The 19971-nt window shown below is 43.0% G+C and overlaps 1 protein-coding gene across 2 annotated transcripts in view; it reads right to left on the minus strand.

Annotated features, from left to right (window-relative positions):
• Positions 1 to 269: 269 nt before the first annotated feature.
• WLS (Wnt ligand secretion mediator) overlaps positions 270 to 19971 on the minus strand; it is a 127235-nt gene continuing 107533 nt past the window's right edge. Inside the window, exons 11-12 of one of the 2 annotated variants that reach the window (XM_049879553.1) lie at positions 11492 to 11645; positions 270 to 1262 (exon numbers count right to left, since the gene is read on the minus strand). In XM_049879553.1, coding sequence (XP_049735510.1) covers positions 1153 to 1262; positions 11492 to 11645 — 264 coding nt within the window. In that variant the 3' untranslated portion in view covers positions 270 to 1152. Of the gene's footprint in view, positions 1263 to 11491; positions 11646 to 15059; positions 17338 to 19971 lie in introns of those variants that run through there. The other variant, XM_049879554.1, reaches the window with a different exon arrangement.

Here is a 19971-nt window from a genome sequence, read left to right on the forward strand (position 1 = left end):
GGGAAAGGAAGGTAAGGGAGGCAGAGTCTGTTTCCAAAGCATATAACTTTTGTTTCCCATTCTTGTTGCAACACATACGAGCAACCATTACCAGCTTAGGGAGGTTAACCATCCAGTACAGAAAAATTTACCCTATTTCCTGAAATAGATACTCTCCCCAAACGCTTTGATTTGATGGCAAAATATTTTAATTTGTTTATAAAGCTCTTTCCCACCCACCCCCTTCCAATCCCATAGACTCCACATAAACAAGAATCTGCAAGCATGGGTACTGGTTTGAGCAGGAGGACATGTGCATACACATATATGCATATACATACAATTTTATTTAAATGATCAGATCTACACATCTGGAGGCTGTTTGAAGCATCTTATCAAAAGAAAACACATTTTAAGCAAGAGGTTAAAAAAAAAAGCATTTCAGACCCAAAGGCCATTTAATACAATAAATCCTACTTGGGTAGTTTTGCAAACATTTTTTTTTTAACCCACACATCCCACAGACTGGTTAGTACTGGATACATAAGATTTGGTTTCAAAGCTGAAATGCCCCTGGTGTAATGGACTTTCTGATGAAATTCAGTTGTTTTACATTATGACATAAAAAATAGGGATGCATATCTACTGACAACTTAAATATTAACTCAATAGGGCTACTTGGTAATATAAATAGGAAAAGAGTGGTCATGGACTAGGAGTGAGAAGACTATGACCCCAGTCTATCTTGGACTGCAAAGGATGTTTAAATCTATCCTAGAATCTAAAACAGGGAAAAGAGTCAAATATTCCACTCAACTAAGACCCCAGCTGGCCCAAACCATCCCCCAAAGAGTACACCCCCAACACATGAGGTTGACTAACCACCTGCTACAGATGTTACTAAGTCACTAATTAACAATGATCACAGAAAATGTGTCATACCAGAGGTTTTGTTATCACACACAATGCACTAGTGGCTGCAGGAATCTTCCTCTGAAAGCTACCACTGTCTGAAGGCAAACGACAAACGTCCATGCTGCTGGTCCGAGAAACCACAGCTAAGAGACACGAGGCATTTATTTGTGCACTGAGCTCTCTTGAGCACGCTCCCCACTCTGGTTAGAATGGCTGGGGGCTGGAGAGGCAATCCCAGGCAGGTGCTGCAGCCTCCTCCTACTCCTGGGCCTCCTTGCGGGTCAACTTGTAGATCTCGGTCGGTCCAGCTAAGTGGGTGATGGCAGTGGTCACCTGGAGTTCTTCCCCACTGTGGACACCCAGATCACCTGAAACAGGGTTTTTGGTGTTAGATGTGTTCAGGGAGGAAGGGAAAGAAAGCTGGGGTTCATGTCAGTAAGAACTGCCCCACTGCCAGCCCATTCTGAGACCAGAGAGAAAACTAGGACCCACAAAATGCAAAACAAGGGCTAACACTTCATCTTTCCACTTGGCTCTGGCAGTAGTTATTATTTCCTTGTGTCTCCCAGAGAACAGTCACTAGGATTTATAAGTTAGCTCACTGCTGATATGATTTGTATTATTAACATTTAATGAAAGCTTACTTTGTGCCTGATGCTACCCTAAATGCTTTATACATGATCTTACATAATTCTTGTGAGAACACTCTGAGATGGGCGCTATAATCATACTGACTTTATAGATGAGGAAACTGGGAGGTGAAGTTACAAGGTGGCAAAGCAGACACACAGCAGAGCTGGGAATGAGAGAGAGAAGCATCTGACTCAAAGGTCCGTGCTGTGGGTTAAGCCAGTGCGACACGCTTCCCAGTCAATGAGTAGGGCAGGCAATCGTGGATAATGTACGAAGTGGGTACATCACGGGCAGGCAAACAAGACCTGCCTATATTTACCAACAGATTGGGCAAGGTAATATATGTAATACACTTAGGAACAATCAGGGATTTTCTTCTTGAGGAAAGAAATACCAGAAATGCGCTCTGAATTTTCTTCTGCCCTTCAGGATTTCTGTAAAGGACATCAGTGTTTCAAACTCAGCACCAGTGGACAGAGGTGTCCCTCTGTTAAAATTGAATAATGTGCCTTTTCTCAGCAGAAAAAATGTTAAGTTTCTGAAAGTTAAATCCTGAAGTTGACTACCTGCCACAGAACAATTAAGTGAATGAAGAATTAAACCCAAAACCCATTGCCGTTGAGTCGATTTGGACTCACAGCAAATGTAGACCTAGGAAAGGGAAAACAAAAAAGCCAAGAACTGATCACGCTCAATTAGATGGATCACGTGAGGGTCCACACTATATGTGCAAATTTGCGGGATGGCATGCTGGGGAATAAAAAGTTAAATTTGTGTCTGTGATCATTCTGTTGTGCACATATGATATGTTCTCATATTTTCTGGGACTGAAATTTTCCCTAGTTCAAAGCATGAAATGAAATAAACCCTGTTTCAACTGGGATGCCACACCGTGACTTAGAAGCAGCAGTGGCCCTTAACATTAGGTCTAATATCCTGTCATTAGTTTTAAGAATCTAAAATCAGTGCATCAATGAACCTGATGGCCTAAGAACCCCACAGGTCACCCTTCACACTGGCCCTGCAGGCTGATTGACCAGTGTCTTCCACATGTGCCACGTGGTAATAGTTTATCACTGTAGACTCTTTTCTCAGTGGGTACGCAGTTACTGTTGTTGTTGTTGTTAGGTGCCGTCGAGTCGGTTCTGACTTATAGCGACCCTGTGCGCAACAGAACAAAACACTGCCTGGTCCTGAGCCATCCTTACAATCATTGTTATGCTTGAACTCATCGTTGCAGCCACTGCGTCAATCCACCTCGTTGAGGGTCTTCCCCTTTTCCGCTGACCCTGTACTTTGCCAAGCATGATGTCCTTCTCCAGGGACTGATCCCTCCTGGCAACACGTCCAAAGTATGTTAGATGCAGTCTCGCCATCCTTGCTTCACAGTAGAATGCTATTATTAAATGCAGGCCTGCCACTCTCTACTCAAAAGACTCCCTTGCCTCAAGAGCAGGGTCAGAAGCTGCTGTGGAGGATGGCTAATGGCATTTGGGGCTGTTTTGGCCACTAACAGAGGGCAGAGAAGATACTAACAGGCATCACGATGCCAGCTTTAAGCTCCTCCAGCTTCATCCATCCTCAGGCCAGAACACTCCTCAGTCAAGCATGTGTAGTAAACCTCACATTTCCTGGTCAATGCCAGTTCTGGGTTTGCCTATCTGTGGAAGCCATCAGAATTCAAGGCCAGTTTTATGATCTGCATGTCAGTGCACTCCATCAGCATTTCAAAGAGGGTTCTGGCCACCCCAGTGGACCCATCAGCACCTTCAATTGTTTTTACCTAAGGAATCCCTTTCACTGAAGACTTCTCAGAAACAGAAGCTAGAATGTAATTCTGCTGAGGTTTTGAACCAAAGTCACTCAGAAAATGTGTGTGAGCCTGAAGATCACTTGAAGAGATAGCATAAACTTCTGTGCTTCTTTATTTAAAGGTGCTTACCATGTGCCTGACACCTTTCTAAATACATATTTGTAATCACCATACCAGTCCTCTGACAGACCTACTATTATCATCAATCCCATTCTGTTGAAGAAACTGAGGCACGCAGAAGTTAAGTAACTTGCCTAAGACTCAAGCTGGTAAACAATGACTTTGGGATTCAAATCCAAGCAATGAAGCTCGAGAAGCCAGGCTCTCAACCTTTAAGCTACACGCTGCCTCTTCTTAACCATTCACGTTTCCTACAGCCAATGATACTACTGGTGAAGTGCAAAGCCTGTATGCAATGTGCTACAGTTATAAATATATACACCTGATAATTTGGATGAATTGTTCAGCGTATTAACTTTGCTTTACAGCTGATGAAAGAGAATTTACAGCACACATATTTGCACTGTTAGGGGCTTAAAATGCCCTATATCTCTTTATAAGATGGGAATTATGTTTTACAGATGAAGACACTGAGGTTCAAATAGGCAATTAATTTCTCTACTTGCTCATGGCAGAGCTGAGGTGAGGCCCCAGGTCGGTGAGACTCTGTGTGGCAAAGTCTATGGTTTGGTGTGATTTTACTATATCTTGAAGGCCAATTTTTTTTCCTTAGGTAATGGATGTGGGAATATGGCGGTGGCATAGCAGGAGTAGGGATCCCTCCTTTTGTCTCCAAATTCCATCCACTCTTACTTCTGCCAAGGTCTTGCTCCACCTGTTATTCTCCCTCTCTCTTGTTGGTGCCAAGGCTTTACATGGGTTTGTTCCAGTGAGAATCCCTGCAGAGAATTTACATTTCCACCCTATATATACTGAATCAGAACCTACATTTTAACAAGATCCGCAGGTGATTCTTATGTGTAATAAATTTCGAGAACCACTGCTCTGCTAGTGGTTCTCAGAATTCGACCCTAATCACAGAACTTGTTAGAAATGCAAATTCTCAGCAGGGGTTCGACCCAGAACGACCCAGTTTGAAGTCCTGGTCGAACTTGTGCTCCTCAGCACACAAAAATGCTCAAAGTTTCTTCCCATCTAAGACAAACAAAAACTCCTTTAAAAAAATGTGCTATGTTTCTTATTGGTAAAGGAAAAAAAAGTTAAGAAAAAGATCATCTTCAGTTTATAGTAGATCTCTCTCCCTAGCTATAATGTCAATTTGTCTCAGCTAATTAAGAATAATAAAATGATGGCTTGTTCCCTCCTAGAATCCCTGGGTGGTACAAATGGTTGAGGGGCTTGGCTGCTAACTGAAAGGTTGGAGATCCGTGTCCAACCAGAGGCACCTCAGAAGAAAGGCCTGGTGATCTATTTTTCAAAAAACCAGCCACTAAAAACCCTATGGAGCACAGCTCATAGTGGTTAAGCACAGTGGTTAAGAGCTTGGCTGCTAACCAAAGGGTTGGCAGTTTGAATCCACCAGTCGCTTATTGGAAATCCTATGGGGCAATTCTACTCTGTCCTATAGGGTTGCTATAGAGTAGCTATGAGTTGGAATTGACTCGACGGCAACGGGTTTGGTTTGGATTGGTTTTGGAGCACGGTTCTACTCTGACGCACATGGAGTCACCATCAGTTGGAATAGACTCAACGGCAAATGGTTTGTTTCCTCTGGCACCTCTTTAATCTCAGTGAACAAGGGCAATGGATCTCTGTCTGTGATGTCAGACCCACAGAAATGCATTCTCTTCTTGAGTTTAGCTGCCTGGAATGCATACATAGGACCAGGGAAACTGCATAAGGTGAGTGCAGCTTTCTTAGGCTGACAGCATCTTCATGATAATCATGTGTGTGTCTGTGGTCTCTTTAGTAAAAAAAAGGAAAACTGCAATGCTAATCCCGAGGTCATCTCAAAAGAATCTTGGAAGAGACAGGAATCTTCTAATATTCATAAGTCTAACTAATTCTAGTCTTACAATCACCAAGGCAAGTTACACATGACCATTGTACCGATGTTGTTCATGCTGTTTGTCTTGAAGCAGCTCAACTCTGGAGATCCGTTCTGGGGATAGGGCAGAGTGGCCTCAGTGGGACTGGAGTCAGGAAATCATGGGTTCACCCATCTCTCACAATCCCTGCCAACCACAGCAGCGGTTTACACCAGGCTTGGGGAGAGTCATATCCCATCTACTTGCAAAGCTGTTGTGTGAGGTGAGGCCAGGCACTCAGTGCCACAGGACTGCTAGAGGAAGATAGGGGCCACAATAAAACATGGAGGTTTTGAGGGAAATCGTAGGAGGCAGAAAGGTCTTCCCAAGGTGACTAAGGTGTCCTAAGGTGTCCCTTATCATGGTGGGGTGATAGTAATTCTAAGAATCAGAAAAATCATTTTAAGGGACTAAGCAAGGAAAGGTGCTAGGACAATAGCCTCGGGAGAGACAGGAGGCAGAAAGTGCCGGACTACAAACAGCACAGCAGAAAGTACCAGTTCCCATCTTCACTGCAGAATGTGACAGGCTGTTCCCAACCCATTTCAGACTCTGTGATAAGTGATAAGACAACTTCCATCACTGCTCAGACATCAAGGAGAAGCCAGGTTGGTCATGGGGTAGGCCATCTAACATGCAACTAGGGGAATGACCACAACAAAAGCCAGTCACTGCCAACTCCTCAGGATTCAAGTCAAACATTTATTGAGGCAACAAAAGCTAAAGCCACATTTCATGTGACAGGAGACCTTAGGAGTCTCTGGAAGTAAAACTGATATCACAGGGTAGCTAGCTACCAAGACATGAAAGCTCAGAGTTGCTGTTCTTGCTTCCAGCAGACTGACTGCTTAGACAGAAGGCATTTAGTGTAAATAGGAGGAACTGGCTGGCAACTGGAGCCCTGGTGGTGTAGGGGTTAAGAGCTCTGTTGCTAACCAAAAGGTTGGTAGTTTGAATCCATCAGCCCCTCCTTGGAAACCCTATGGGGCAGTTCTACTCTGTTCTATAGGGTCACTATGAGTTCCAATTGACTCGGTGGCAGCTTTTTTTTTGGTTTTGGCTGGCAAGTAGGGTGTCTTCTGTTGCCTTCATCATGGTTTTCCAGTCAGAGATTCCATCTCCAGCTTCTTTTCTAAAATCTTCTAACAAGAATTTTATAGAAAATCAAAGAAAACAAATATAAACTCTGATCAAGAGTTGTCTGACTTCCTGAGGAGCTCCAACTTTTTTTTTTTTTTAATACAAATTGACAGTAGAGTGGGTTTGGACTGTTTTATTTATTGGGGGCGGCAGGGGGGAAGGGTTAGGGATCACTGCTGTATGCCTGGAAGGTGATGCTTCCACTCTGAGCTAAAGGTTAATATCAGCCTTCTGCAATTTGTCTCTGCCTGGGAAGACATCCAAAGTCATTCACAAATTGGTTATGGAAACAGGTAAGAAGAGCTTTAATGAAAAGACAGCAGCAAGGTAGAAAACTTGAATGCCCCTTGAAGGAAAAATGACTAAAATATCTTTGCTAAATTAAAAAAAAAGTATGTATTTGTGTGTGTGTGTGTGTGTACACTGGACAGGGTTCATGTGACATATGTGCACCACCACTCTAGGTGCAGTCAATCAACCAGGAAGGAGTGCAGAGCCCCATCCCCCCCAGCACTGAACAAGCAGGTGAAACCCTCCTGTGCGGAGCTCTCCTGCCACATCCTGTGTTCCAGGCAGCAGATGAGCAAGTCTTGTCTCCCAGAGCAGACTAATAGCTCCTTGAGAGCAAGAGACTGGGTCTTTTCTAACTCCTTGGAGTCTCACCTTATTCCATCTTATCAAGCTGAGCATATGTTGAGTACTAAGATGCTCAGTGGTTCATTTGTTAAGAGTGACTTATTATATTCCATCCATACAATAAAGGAGAAGCAGAAATACACTCGAGAAAGTGCCCTTTAGAAAACAACCCTCTCCTGAACCTACTGCCTGCTTTGTCTCTCTCCTCCTTTCCCTGACCAAAAGGGAGACACACCAGCTGATGCTCTCTGCTTCCATTTCCTTCCTACCTATTCCCTCCTGACACTTGTGCCCCTGGCTTCTCCTTCCACCACCCAAACAAAACAACCCTCTCCCCAGTGGTTCCTTCTCTTTCTTTATCCCCTGACGCCTCTGCTGGCCCAGCAACTGCTTGCCAAGGTCCTAGAAATGGGCCTTTTCCACTAGTCCCTCCAGGCTCCATCTCCTGAAGGCAAGAAGCCCTCCACACCTGGCATTCATTCTCCATAGCAAGAGATCTGAATTCTTGACTCTGAGCCTTAAAAGCCATGGGAAGGGGGAGTCCAAGCCAACTTAAAAATAAAAACTTTACACAAGAAAGGAAAAAGAGCACAAGGAGGCTGGGGGAGGGGAAGGTACTCCATTTAGAGACCCAGAGAACGTAAAAATGCAGCGTATTCCCCCGACACTTCATTTTTTAGGTTTCCATGTAGTACTTCAAATTATCTCTATCCAAAGAGTTTCAAAATCTTGGCAAATCCTCCATAATTTCTAGGATACATTGCATGGTCTGGCAGCAGATGGAGAGATGGAAAGTGAAAGAGAGAAGGGAAGGAAAATGATCAGAGAGGCCAGCATGGAATAGACACCTTCCAAATGCACAAGGTCATGGCACCATATTGGAAAGTGAAGGGCACAACAGCTGTGAGGGGCAAATGGGGCTGCTGTGACATCACAGCTGATCGTGTTATCATCAGAAAGCTTGTAAATCGTGGGGCTCCTTGTGATCAGCACAGGGCCCCCAAAGATTCCAGCTAACAAGAAATTGCTAGAAGAATGTTTTCCAGAGGAGGTCCTCTTGGCATTTTGAGTAGGACAATTCTTTCTTACAAGGTACTGTTTTGCTCATTGAAGAACATTAGCATCCCTATAATCTGGACACTAAAGGCCAGTGGCGTGTTCCAGTCTCTGTCAAGCCAAATAACCATGAATACTTCCAAACACCCCTTGAGGGGTGTGAACTCTGGGTGAGAACTAGTTTTCAAGTTTTCTGTGAAATTTCAGATCAAGTTGCCTTCAACAAAAAAATACTGATGGGAAAGCACTCAAATGCTACTCTCAATCTCAAGGTTTCAGGTCTAGGAGGGTTGCTGTCGTGCCGTGTGAGAGGTCCTGATGGCAGCTGCTTAACACCTGGCTCCCAATTCAAGAATCTGACCCCGCATGGTGGTACGTTGTCATCCTGCTTTTGCAGGTTGGCCAGAGCCTCCTACTTGCCCAGTGATGCTAGAGTTTGGAAAAAAATCTTACCAGCATTCGAAAACTGTTCACCTGTGAGAGAGATCACCCTCTGGGCTGCCCCTTAACGAGAGGCGGTACTCTCCTGCCCCTTCCATGCTAGCAAGAAGAAGGAGAACTATGAACTTCACGGCTTGAAAGGACTGAGAGATCACTTACAGTTGAGAGAAATGCCATACAGTGAGGTTAAGGGGATTGCCAATAGTCACAGAGTAAATACAACTAGAAGAGTTTACGTATATTAAGTGCTCAACTACTAGCTGTAAGGTTGGCAGTTCGAACCCACCTAGAGGAGCCTCAGAAGACAGGGCTGGCCATCTGCTTCTGAAAGGTCACAGCCTTGAAAACCCTATGGAGCAGTTCTACTCTGCACACACGGGGTTGCCATGAGTCAAAATTGACTCGATGGCAACTAACAGCAGCAGCACATGTTCAATACTCCATAACCACCACCCATTTGTATTATCGTTTCCACTTCCTAGGAAGCCCAGTGATTGCTTTATGTGGTATTTCCCTGGAAGTCAGGAACTCCATCTACTTGGGTTCAATATCAAGACAAGCTCATGTGGTTTCTGCCACAGCCTAAGAGGGATCATGAAATGAAATCAAGATTCTTATTCACAAGCCTAGAATCCCTTCCTGCTGGAGTCGTGGAGGTCCACTGTGAGGCTGCATGCTCCCACTCTCCAGGCAGAGCAGAGAGTGAAAACTGGGAATGGAAAGTAAGCTGAAGGGCCTGTGGGAGTGAAAAAGGTAGCCACTTAGGAGACTTCCAGAAAGGCAGTCATTGAAATCAAGAGTTGGGAAGGGGGAGAGATGAGCCAAAAGTCTTTTTTATGCCCAGAGGTGGGCCTGAAACTGAGCGTGACAAGAAGTCTTTACCCAAAGAGGTCAAGGATTAGGAGGGAAGAGAGGGCTGATGTCCGGACGCTCTTGCATGGAAGTGGCAAAGACAGTCCCACTCTTCCACCCCTGACCCTCAGCACTGATACCCTCATCTCCCTGCTTCTGTCTCCATCTCTCATGTCTTTACCCTCTGCCTTTTGCCCCCTCTCCACATTGCTGAGCCATCTGTGAACTATGAAGGCTAATCTAGAACTTTTATTTCTAAAGCTTTAATTCACTCAACATTTTTAAAGCACCCTTCACAGCCAGTTCTTGGCCTTAAGAAGCTAATGTTCTAGCAGGAGACAGAAAGATTTAGGCAAATTCATGTACTATAGGGGGTCTTCCAAAGTCAGTGTCATATGAAAAGTGTGCATAATCACATTCCCCTAGGCCTGTTCCTCAGAACACTAGTCCCAAAAGACATAATGTTCAGAAAAAGGGCTCCAAGGCCAAATCATTTAACAATTTTGGGAAATGCTATTACTAGACCCCCTTTTAAGATTCACATTACAAATTAATGTACTAAAGGCATTAAGATATCTTGTAGTAAAAAAATTCATTAATGCTGGTTAACTCAATGCTTCTCAAACTTATTTGACTACTAAGACCTATCAAGATCCCATGGAAACAAAATTCCACTGAGCATAATTTGCTGAATTCTAATTGGGGTGACCAGGCACAAGTTTCTAGGAGGAAGCAGCATTTCATCTGAGCCAAAAAGAGAGGTGGAGCTTCAGCAGACCAAGATGGAGGCAGGACACACAGTCCCGCTTCAACACATTCTCGTTCAATACACATTCACTTAGCACTTACTGCAAGCAAGGCGGACCCCCGGTGACATGGGAAACACACAGACCTTAAAGCTCTGGTCTCTGGCCTGAGGCAGGGAGAAGGGCACTGATTTGAGAAAGTGTACCTTCTGTTTTGGGAATAGCAAGAACCTCGCTATGGTGAAACAGGTATGAAAAAGAGAAGAAAGAATAAAGTTGGAACCAAACATTGTAGGGTGAAGTATCCAAAGAAAAAAGCTCTCAGATCACTTGTTTATCAGGCCACCTGTTAGGTGGTTACTGCGCTGGCCTAGGCAGTAATATTCAATTCCCTCTGCCATGGCTAGTGGAGAAACCTTGGGCAAGATCTCCCCTCTCTGAGCCTCAGTTTCCTCATCTATAAAATGACAGGATTGGCTAAGTTCTCTAAGGTCTTTTGCAGCACCAACATCTCAGGGTTCTGTAACTTTGAGATAGGCACACATACCAGCCCTAAATGACAGGAAAGCTATGGGCACAGGAGAATGGCCATTGGTTTGGCAATGTGTCAAGCAACACACTTGCAGAAAAAAGAGCGGGAGTAAAAGAAAGCCTGTTCTACCTTCAGCTTTCAGGACCTAGTCTCTTCTACCGGATGCCTCAGGATCATACTTCTCAAACTCAGAGAATGAACATGGCATATTTTCCAAGAGTCAATTTTGCTCAAAAATTGAGGAAAGCAAATTTAATTTTTGTACTAAAACTCAAAATATTTTAGACTACAATGCAATTGTTCCAATGTGTTTTAGGAAAAGTAAAAAATGAGGACTTAAAGAATTTCCTTTTTTGTGTTGGCTTTTGGATTATGGCTACAGAGTCTCCAGATAGGCTTATCACTGTACCCAGTAGTAGAAGTATTCTTGTGGGGAAAGCTTGATGAGGGAGCCCAGAGCCTTAGCTATTTGAACCTTGTAAAGACAGATGCCTACCTGTCCTGAATTAAGAGACTAGAGAGCCCTGGTGGCGAAGTAGTTAAGAGTTTGGCTGCTAACCAAAAGGTCGGCAGTTCGAATCCACCAGTTGCTCCTTGGAAACTCTATGGAGCAGTTCTACCCTGCCCTATAGTCAGAATCCACTCAAAGACACAGAACAACAATGGGTTTTGTTTTGTTTTTAAAGAGACTAGAACTCACCATTGGACTGGTCATCCCCATAGTTCTTGTGGGATGGTGCATACAAGAACATCAAAGCAAAGACATACAGATTCCACATCCCATAGATGCCTGTGAAGAAGGCACTGTTCACTTGGACTGTGACGCCGCCCCATTTCCAGTGGCCTTCAGTCACCTATGGACAAAGGACAGCAACATTTATTTGGACCGGAGAAGAAAAACAATACCAACACAGGCATCAGCCAATGCAAATACTAGGTCTCTTCCTTCTATATATGGGAAAAATGAAGACTTATGTAAGACTCCCATCTTTTAATATGAATCATATCAGTACGAACTAAGATTAACTGAGGGCTTTCTATGTGTCAGGAGCCCTGGTGGCACAGTTGTTAAGCACTCAGTTGCTAACGGAAAGTTGGTTCAAACTTACCAGCCACTCCCCAGGAAAAAGATATGGTAGTCAGCTTCCGTAAAGATTACAGCCTTGGAAACTCTATGGAGCAGTTCTATTCTGTCCTACAGGGTCGCTGTGAGTTGGGAGAGACTTGACGGCAGCAGGTTTAGCTTTGGGTTCTATGTATCAGGCACAAAGTCAGTGGCTCTTACCTTGGCTGCACATTAGAATCACCTGGGGAGCTTTTAAAACCCCTAGATGCTCAGTCCATACCCAGGATTTATTAAATTAGAGACTTGTGGGCATCCATACTTTTAAAGCTGCCTCTGTAACTGTGTACAGCCAGGTGGAGACCACTGCACCAACGACTTTATGCGCATTACTTCATTTCATGCTCTCCACTAAGCTGAAGTAGCTACTATTATTATATCCACTTACAGATGAGGAAACTAAGGTTTAGAGAGGGCAAGTACTTTTGAAGTCATGGAGGAGAGCCAGAATACAAACACATGTCTAGTCTCTGGAGCTCCAACTCTCATCTATCACTCTATGCTGCTTCTCAAGATATCCCGTGGAGGGGAAATGAGCTGATTAAATACCCCAAGAGTCTGTATACCTAAAACTGCTCTAAAAGATTAGGGACACTGAGCTTCTGTTAAGAGTCATGGGACAATTTGGAAATGGATAATGGTGTTGGTTGACCAGCATGACAGACACAATTGAGGTCACTGACTTGTACAGGTGAAGAACGCTGAAATGGCAAACTATCTCTTCATATATATTTACCACAATAAAAAATAAAAAAAGATATGGAAAATTGCTTTTATGCTTGAGCTCATTGTTGCAGCCACTGTCATCAATCCTCCTCGTTGAGGGTCTTCTTCTTTTCCGCTGACCCTGCACTTTCCCAAACACAATGTCCTTCTCTAGGGACTGATCCCTCCTGACAACACGTCCAAAGTATGTAAGATGCAGTCTCACCATCCTTGCTTCTAAGGAGCATTCTGGTTGTATTTCTTCCAAGACAGATTCGTTCGTTCTTTTGGTAGTCCATGGTATATTCACTATTCTTCACCAACACAATTCAAAGGCGTCAATTCTTCTTCAGTCTTCCTTATTCATTGTCCAGCTGTGAAAGCTACTATCTTGAGTAACTCACAAATTGTCACTGATGAAAAAAAAGTCTTCCCCATTAGATGCAGAATTCTTGAGGGTGCGAGCCTCGCAGTAGACAATGGCTGGCCCAGTTCTAAGCATAGAGTAGAACCAGCTGCCATTGACTGATTCTGACTCAAGGCAACCTGACCTGTGTCAGAGTAGAACTGTGCTCCACAGTGGCTGATGTTTGGAACAGATCACCAGGTCCTTCTTCTGAGGTGCTTCTGAACTGACTCCAACTTCCAAACTTTTGGTTAGCAGTCAAGCAATTGACTGTTTGTACCACCCAAGGCGCAGAGAGGAGGTGCTCATTAAATACCTGGTGATTCATGCCAGTATTTGCAGAACTAAGGTTATACATTCCTTGGAGGAAAAATAATTGAGAAACATTGTCTTGATGCTCCACACTGAATTATAGGCATTCTTCTTGTTTTGATGATTTGTCTCAGTAATTCTGACAAGACTGGGTAGTATCAAAATCACTGAGTGCTTTCTCAGTATACACACGGCTGCTTCAACTCTCCAATCCCTTGAATTGGGGATTTAAGTACGGGCTGTTCAGCACAGAAGCTCTTCTTTCTTGTGGCCTCTTTAATTCTCTCTCTAGGCATTAATGTCTGAGCACAGGTATTAATCTCTTCCTAAAACAGCAGTGCATTGTTATCCCACATTAAAAAAAGAAAACACTGTGTTGAAGTCCACAGTTACAATTCCTCCTGCCCTGTCTGTCTTCCCAGCTCATTGTAAACTCCCTGAGGCCAAAGACAGTTCTGTTCGGTGCACTGCTGTATCTTCAGTGCCTGATGCACCACAGGCCCTTGGCAAAGAGGTGGACTACATGAACAATAAAAAAAAAAAGTTGTCATTGAGTGAACTTTGACTCAGGGTGATCTCATGTGTAGCAGAGTAGAACTTGCTCCACAGCATTTTTAATGACTGATTTCTTAAAAGTAAATGGCCAGATTTTTCTTCCGAGGTGCCTCTAGGTGGACTTGAACCTTCAACCTTTCAGTTAGCAGCCAAGTGCATTAACCGTTTGCACTAGCCTAGGACTCCAAGTGAACAACGGATCCTCAGTTTTCCTTAGTGTGGCTCTGTGGTGGAGCAGAAAGACCTGGGCTTCGAATCCAAGCTCGACCACTCACTTTCTTTAATGTAAAACAAAAATCAACACCCTGAACTTCAATTTCTTTAAGTGTAAAACAGAGATAACGATATCTAAAACTTGCAAGGCTACTGAGGGGAGCTGAGTAAAAAAAAATTCTAGAAATCGCCTAGCACATAGTAAACACTAAATAAATATTAGTTATCCATATAATGTCACTCTAGGTAAGTCACTCATAAAAGTAATTTTGAAGCTTTCATATGCTTCACAATTCTATAAGGCATGTTTTGGAACTACTTTTAACTGTGTTAATGGCTTGGTAATTGTTTAAAGGGCTGTCTGATGACTTGGATTATGCTGACAACTGTCAACAGAATTGTTGAGCTGAGTGACTAATAATCTGTGCCAGCTCCGAGATCAATGACGTGATTTTGACCACGTCTGTTTGGTATAGAAAATTTTAACCAGGAGAAAAAGAAAGCATCAGACAATGTTCTCATGAAAGCTTAATGAGGCTAGGTTATATAAGCCACCTCCGGGGCTCCTTCTAATTTCTAAGATATCACACCAGATCTAAATGGTGATGACTTCAACAAGCAGGGTGACATCACTTCCTGTTTATGATGCAGTGGCTTTGTATTCCCTTTGATCATGCTGTTTATCCGATCACCCACTGGGGCCCGTGACATAATACAGGTGAATGTACAGGCATTTCTTCTTGAAAGACCTGGGGTGTCAGTTAGCCAGGTTAACTGTTATAGATGTACCAGCTTTAGTTTGGCTTTGTTGATACATTATTGTTCATTTTTATGATTCATAAACAATCCACCACCATAAAATCTTATTTATTTTGGAAAATAACTATAAAATTATTTTATAGGAAGTTTTCAGGAATATCTTTCAGCAAAAAGGATTCTGTAATGATTACTGATTGCAGGACAATGCACCAGCATTGAAATTACTTCGGTCTTCTTAGAAATATCTCCCAATATCACTCTTCTTACTTTTAAGTGCTAAAAAAAAAAAAAGTTGTCATCAAGTTGATTCTGACTCATGGCGACTCCTTGAGTGTCAGAGTTAAACTGTGCTCCAAAGAGTTTTCAATGGCTGATTTTTCAGAAGCAGATAGTCAGGACTTTCTTCCAAGGCTCCTCTGGGTAGACTTGAACTTCCAACCTTTAGGCTAGCAAGTCAAGTGGGTTAACCATTTGTACCACCTGGGACATACATAACACCATAGACGATCAAGTCAATTTTCCAAGGAAATCTGACCTTACACAATGGTTGCCTCACAAAGCTAACTTCAGAGAATGGTCACAGTTTAAAATAATATTCCTACTCTTGTGCTGTGTAATAATTAAGAACACATTCTCTGGAGTCACAGCCATAACCATCTGCCTGAGCAATCTTGGGCAAGATACTTCACCTCTCTGGGCCATACTTTACCCATGTGTTAGAGTGAAATATTGCCTACCTACCTCATAGAGTTGTAATCAAGACTATAAATAAGATATTTCAAGTAACATACTATGAATAGTGGCTGGCACATCATTAGTGTTGAATAAACCTTATCGCTATCCTTGTTATTATTACAATAATATCTCAGCCTTGCTAACATCTGTGTTAACTACTTGTTTTAAGTGATAATAAAGGAACACAATAGAGAGCAATATTTAAATAACACTTCTTACCCACTGGCATCTCCTCTGATTTTTTTTTTTTTTTGTTTGTACATTAGGTGAAGGTTTATGGAACTAGTTTCTCATTAAACAGTTAGTGTACATATTGTTCCATGACACTGGTCAACAACCCTACAACATGTCAACACTCTCCCCTTCTCAACCTTGGGTTCCCTATTACCAGCTTTCCTGTCCTCTCCTGCCTTCTAGTCCTTGCCCCACAGCTGGTGTGCCCCTTTAGTCTCATTTCCTTTCATTTTTAAATGCAATTATTATCATACTATTAGCTGCAACTTTTTTCTCTTTACTTTCCAGTCAGGTGGTTCTTCAGAGCTTCTGTTTCTATTCCCCCTTTCTACCTCCATGTATGTGTATGGGCATCCCTACACATTCACTCCCATTCATTCAACAAAATCTGCTGAGCACCACTATGTATGAGGCACACAGCTGGGTTATTTCCTTACGTAGATGAGTCAGGCCAATTCTAGCAAGGATCAGTTTCAACATACACAGGAGCCCTGGTGGTGCAGTGGTTAAAGCGCTTCCCTGCTAACTAAAAGGTCAGCTGTTCGAACTTACCAGCCGCACCACGGGAGAAAGCAGTCTGATTACAGCCTTGGAAACCCTATTTCCCCAACAGGGTTGCCATGAGTCAGGATCAACTTCATGGCAATGGATTTGGTATTTTTATTTATTTACATACACAGATTTTTGTATAGTCAAATCTGTATATTAATACGTTGCTGTTAGTTGTTTCCGACTCATGACACCCCCATGTACAACAGAACAAAACGTTGTCCAGCTCTTCATCATCTAAGGAATCGTTGGTATGTTTGAGGCCACTGTGCATTCTGAGTGCCTTCCAACCTAGGCGGCTCACCTTCCAGCAACACACTAGACAATATTCAATTATGATCCATGGGGTTTTCATTGTCTAATTTTCGGAAGTAGATCACCAGGCCTTTCTTCCTAGCCTGGATTAGTCTGGAATGTGCTATATACTCTAAACATAATAATGTGCGGTATATTATAAATGGATTACATAGGCAAAACATAATTTTACAGTAGAACCACTGGGATGAGGTATTCATGCCATGGAGGCATGTGGGAGCTGAGACTGACAGAGGAAACAGTAGATTCAGGCTCTCATCTCATGCCTGCTCTGGGACACATGCATGTTGTTTAGGATGGAGGGCAAAATTACCCACACTATTTAATTTGTAAGCTCTCTCTAAATGCATTATTTCCTGCTGAGGGCAAAGAGTGGAATTTGCATAAATGAACTGTGTACATAGCGTAACTCTACTGGTGAGAGACTGGCTTGGGCTTTTCCCAACTCTCCTTGTTCAATTATTCATGCCTGAGACATCCCAAGCTCTGAGCACATTCCCACCAATATATACCACAATAACCAGCCTCAACAGAGCAGGCTTTGTAAATTCAAATTTTATTAATGCCAATGCAAGAGGTGACAGCCGCCCCTTCTAACTTTCAGAGAGTAAAATAAGGTACTCCCAGACTTCTGATGCCCCTGCAAAAAAAAAAAAAAAAAACTCATCCTCTGCATAAGCCTTATTTCTAAAAGTCTCTGGTTTTCCTGGTTTTACATTTGAACAATTTACTTTTGTGTGAAACCACCCAATTATACCCCTGGAGCCAAGTGAAGGTCAAATCCCTTTACATCCAGTAGTCTTGACAACCAACATTCCACTTCACAACAAGATAGCCAAATCTCAGATACAGGACCTCTTACTGGAAATATTTCCTCTGTACCAGACTGAAATGATCACACACACACACAAAAGAGCTGGGGACAGTTTCTCTGGGAGTTTGCTGCATGTGGCTTGACCTGAATGTCAGGCACCTGGGGGTTCCCTTAGTGAAGGCCAGTGAACTTGTCCCCCTGCATTGCACATCTGTTCCGTAATGCCTGCCACCTTCAAATGGAACGCCTCTCCCGCCCCCACCCCTACCCCAGAGGGAAGGGGCTGAAATACCAGACTGTGATGTACCATATCTTGGTTGCTATGACTGAGGCCATTAAAATAGGAGGCATTAAAAGACTGCACCTCAGTACCCAGCTACAAAGCCTCAAGGTCACTGCATTCCACAGCTTCCGTCGGCCTTTCATTCCTGGCCTCAGAGCTTCAATATCCTGGCGAGATCCCCTCATATTATATTTCATGGGGCTTTAAATGCAGGCTCTCCCAGCCAGCCCGAGAGGATAATGGGGGTTTTAATACATTCCTTTCACCTAAGGCTGGGATCCATTTCAAAAAGTTACCCAATAGGTTTTCTTTCAGTTGAGATCATTGCTGAGACATTCCAAAATGACATTAAAAAATAAATCCTCTGATGACTATATTAATACAGTACCTGGGACACTGTTATACCTGAAAACGTCTTAGATGTCTATAAATAAGCCTTAAAAAAAACAGCAGGAGGAATGAGGAGTTAATGGAATCCAAATGGCCTCACTGCTCCCCCTTTAGAGATGAAATCCACCCTGGGCCGAATGTCACAGCAGATAAAAAAGCCAGCCACTGGCTGGAGCCATGTTAGAAAATAGTGGGGCAACGGAATATTCATCTTTTTCTCCACAGAAAAGCCACACACTAGGCTCTTTGGAAGACTAGTCTTTGCTTAAAAGGCCTGGAGATCTACTTCTGAAAAACTAGCCACTGAAAACCCTATGGAGCACAGTTCTACTCTGCAACACATGGGGTCACCATAAGTAGAAATCAACTTGATAGCAACTGTTTGCGTGTGTGTGTGTGTGTGTATTAATATATATAATTAAGCAAGTACATGAAAGAACCCTGGTGGCACAGTGGTTAAGTGCTTGGCTACTAACTGAAAAGTCAGCACTTCAAACCCACCAGCCGCTTGGCGGCTGGAAGATGTGGCAGTCTGCGTCCATAAAGATTTATAGCCTTAGAAACCCTATGGGGCAGTTCTACTCTGTCCTATAGGGTCTCTATGAGTCAGAATCAACTCAAGGGCAACAGGTTTGGTTTTCTGGTTTTAAGCACGTACATAGTTAATTCTGGCAGTATGTAGCCTTAAAGATTGGCAAAATGTCCCTGTTGACTTTAGGTACAAGGAGCTCTCAAAAGAGGTAAGAGAGTGAGATGGGCGTGTGGTGGGAATGACCCGAACTTTATATAGTGGTAAAAGCATGTATTAGGATGGAAATACCCTTGCTTCCTGCCTTTTTAAGAACTTATATTGGTATTGCCTTTTACTCCCGGACTCATCTTAATTGAGATTCTGTTTGTCTAGGTGGTGCTCATGCTCTCTCAGCCTTGCAGAAGTGGGAGTGTCAATATCACAGTCCATTACTGAGGGGCTAGAGGGCTGGAAAGCATTTTGCCCACACGAGGGAATTAGCCAAGGATAAGTCATGCTTCAGATATGCCTTATTTGAATATGGGTGGTTGAGCCTCAGCTGGCTGAATAAAAAACTCATTCAGAATCTGAAATATTTTTACTGCATTTGGAGTAGAGAGTAAAGCTTCCAAGGTTTTATAAACAAACAGCCTGATACAAATACAGCACTGTTAGAGGTCAAAGTAGAACTTCACACACACACACACACACACATATATATGTCTTATTTTTTCCATTCACTGCAGCCTTCAGCAGAGTTGACAACACTAACTCTCTAGGGCGCACAGCCACCAGGGCTCTAACCAGTTAACCGGTTGCTATCAAGTCGTTTTGACTCATGGTGACCCCAAGTGTTGCAGAAACTTATTGTATGTCCTTTGGCAAGACATTGAACCTTCTTGGTATTCATAATAGCACAGTTATTCACACACTTACAACGTGCCAGGCACTCTGCTAATCATGTTGCAAGTGTTACTTCCTTTGGCCCTTCCACCTACCTTCTGTGCTGGTACTGCTGTTATACCCACTTTAAAGAAAAGGAAATAAAACCTTAGAAATGTTAAGTGATCCATCCAAAGGTCCACCCAGTGGGAAAGCAACACAACTAGGAAACCTCTCTAGAGCAATTAGATTTCCTATGCCAGCAAACTGGGATACCAATTCCTATCCTACTTACCTCATAGGATTTGGTGAAGTACAAATGAATGATAGATATGTAATACATTAGATTTAAACAGTACTTCCCACTTTCTAAAACAAGTGGCCAATATTTAAA

This window comes from Elephas maximus, chromosome 3 (genome assembly GCF_024166365.1).
Source record: "Elephas maximus indicus isolate mEleMax1 chromosome 3, mEleMax1 primary haplotype, whole genome shotgun sequence".
NCBI lineage: Eukaryota > Metazoa > Chordata > Mammalia > Proboscidea > Elephantidae > Elephas > Elephas maximus.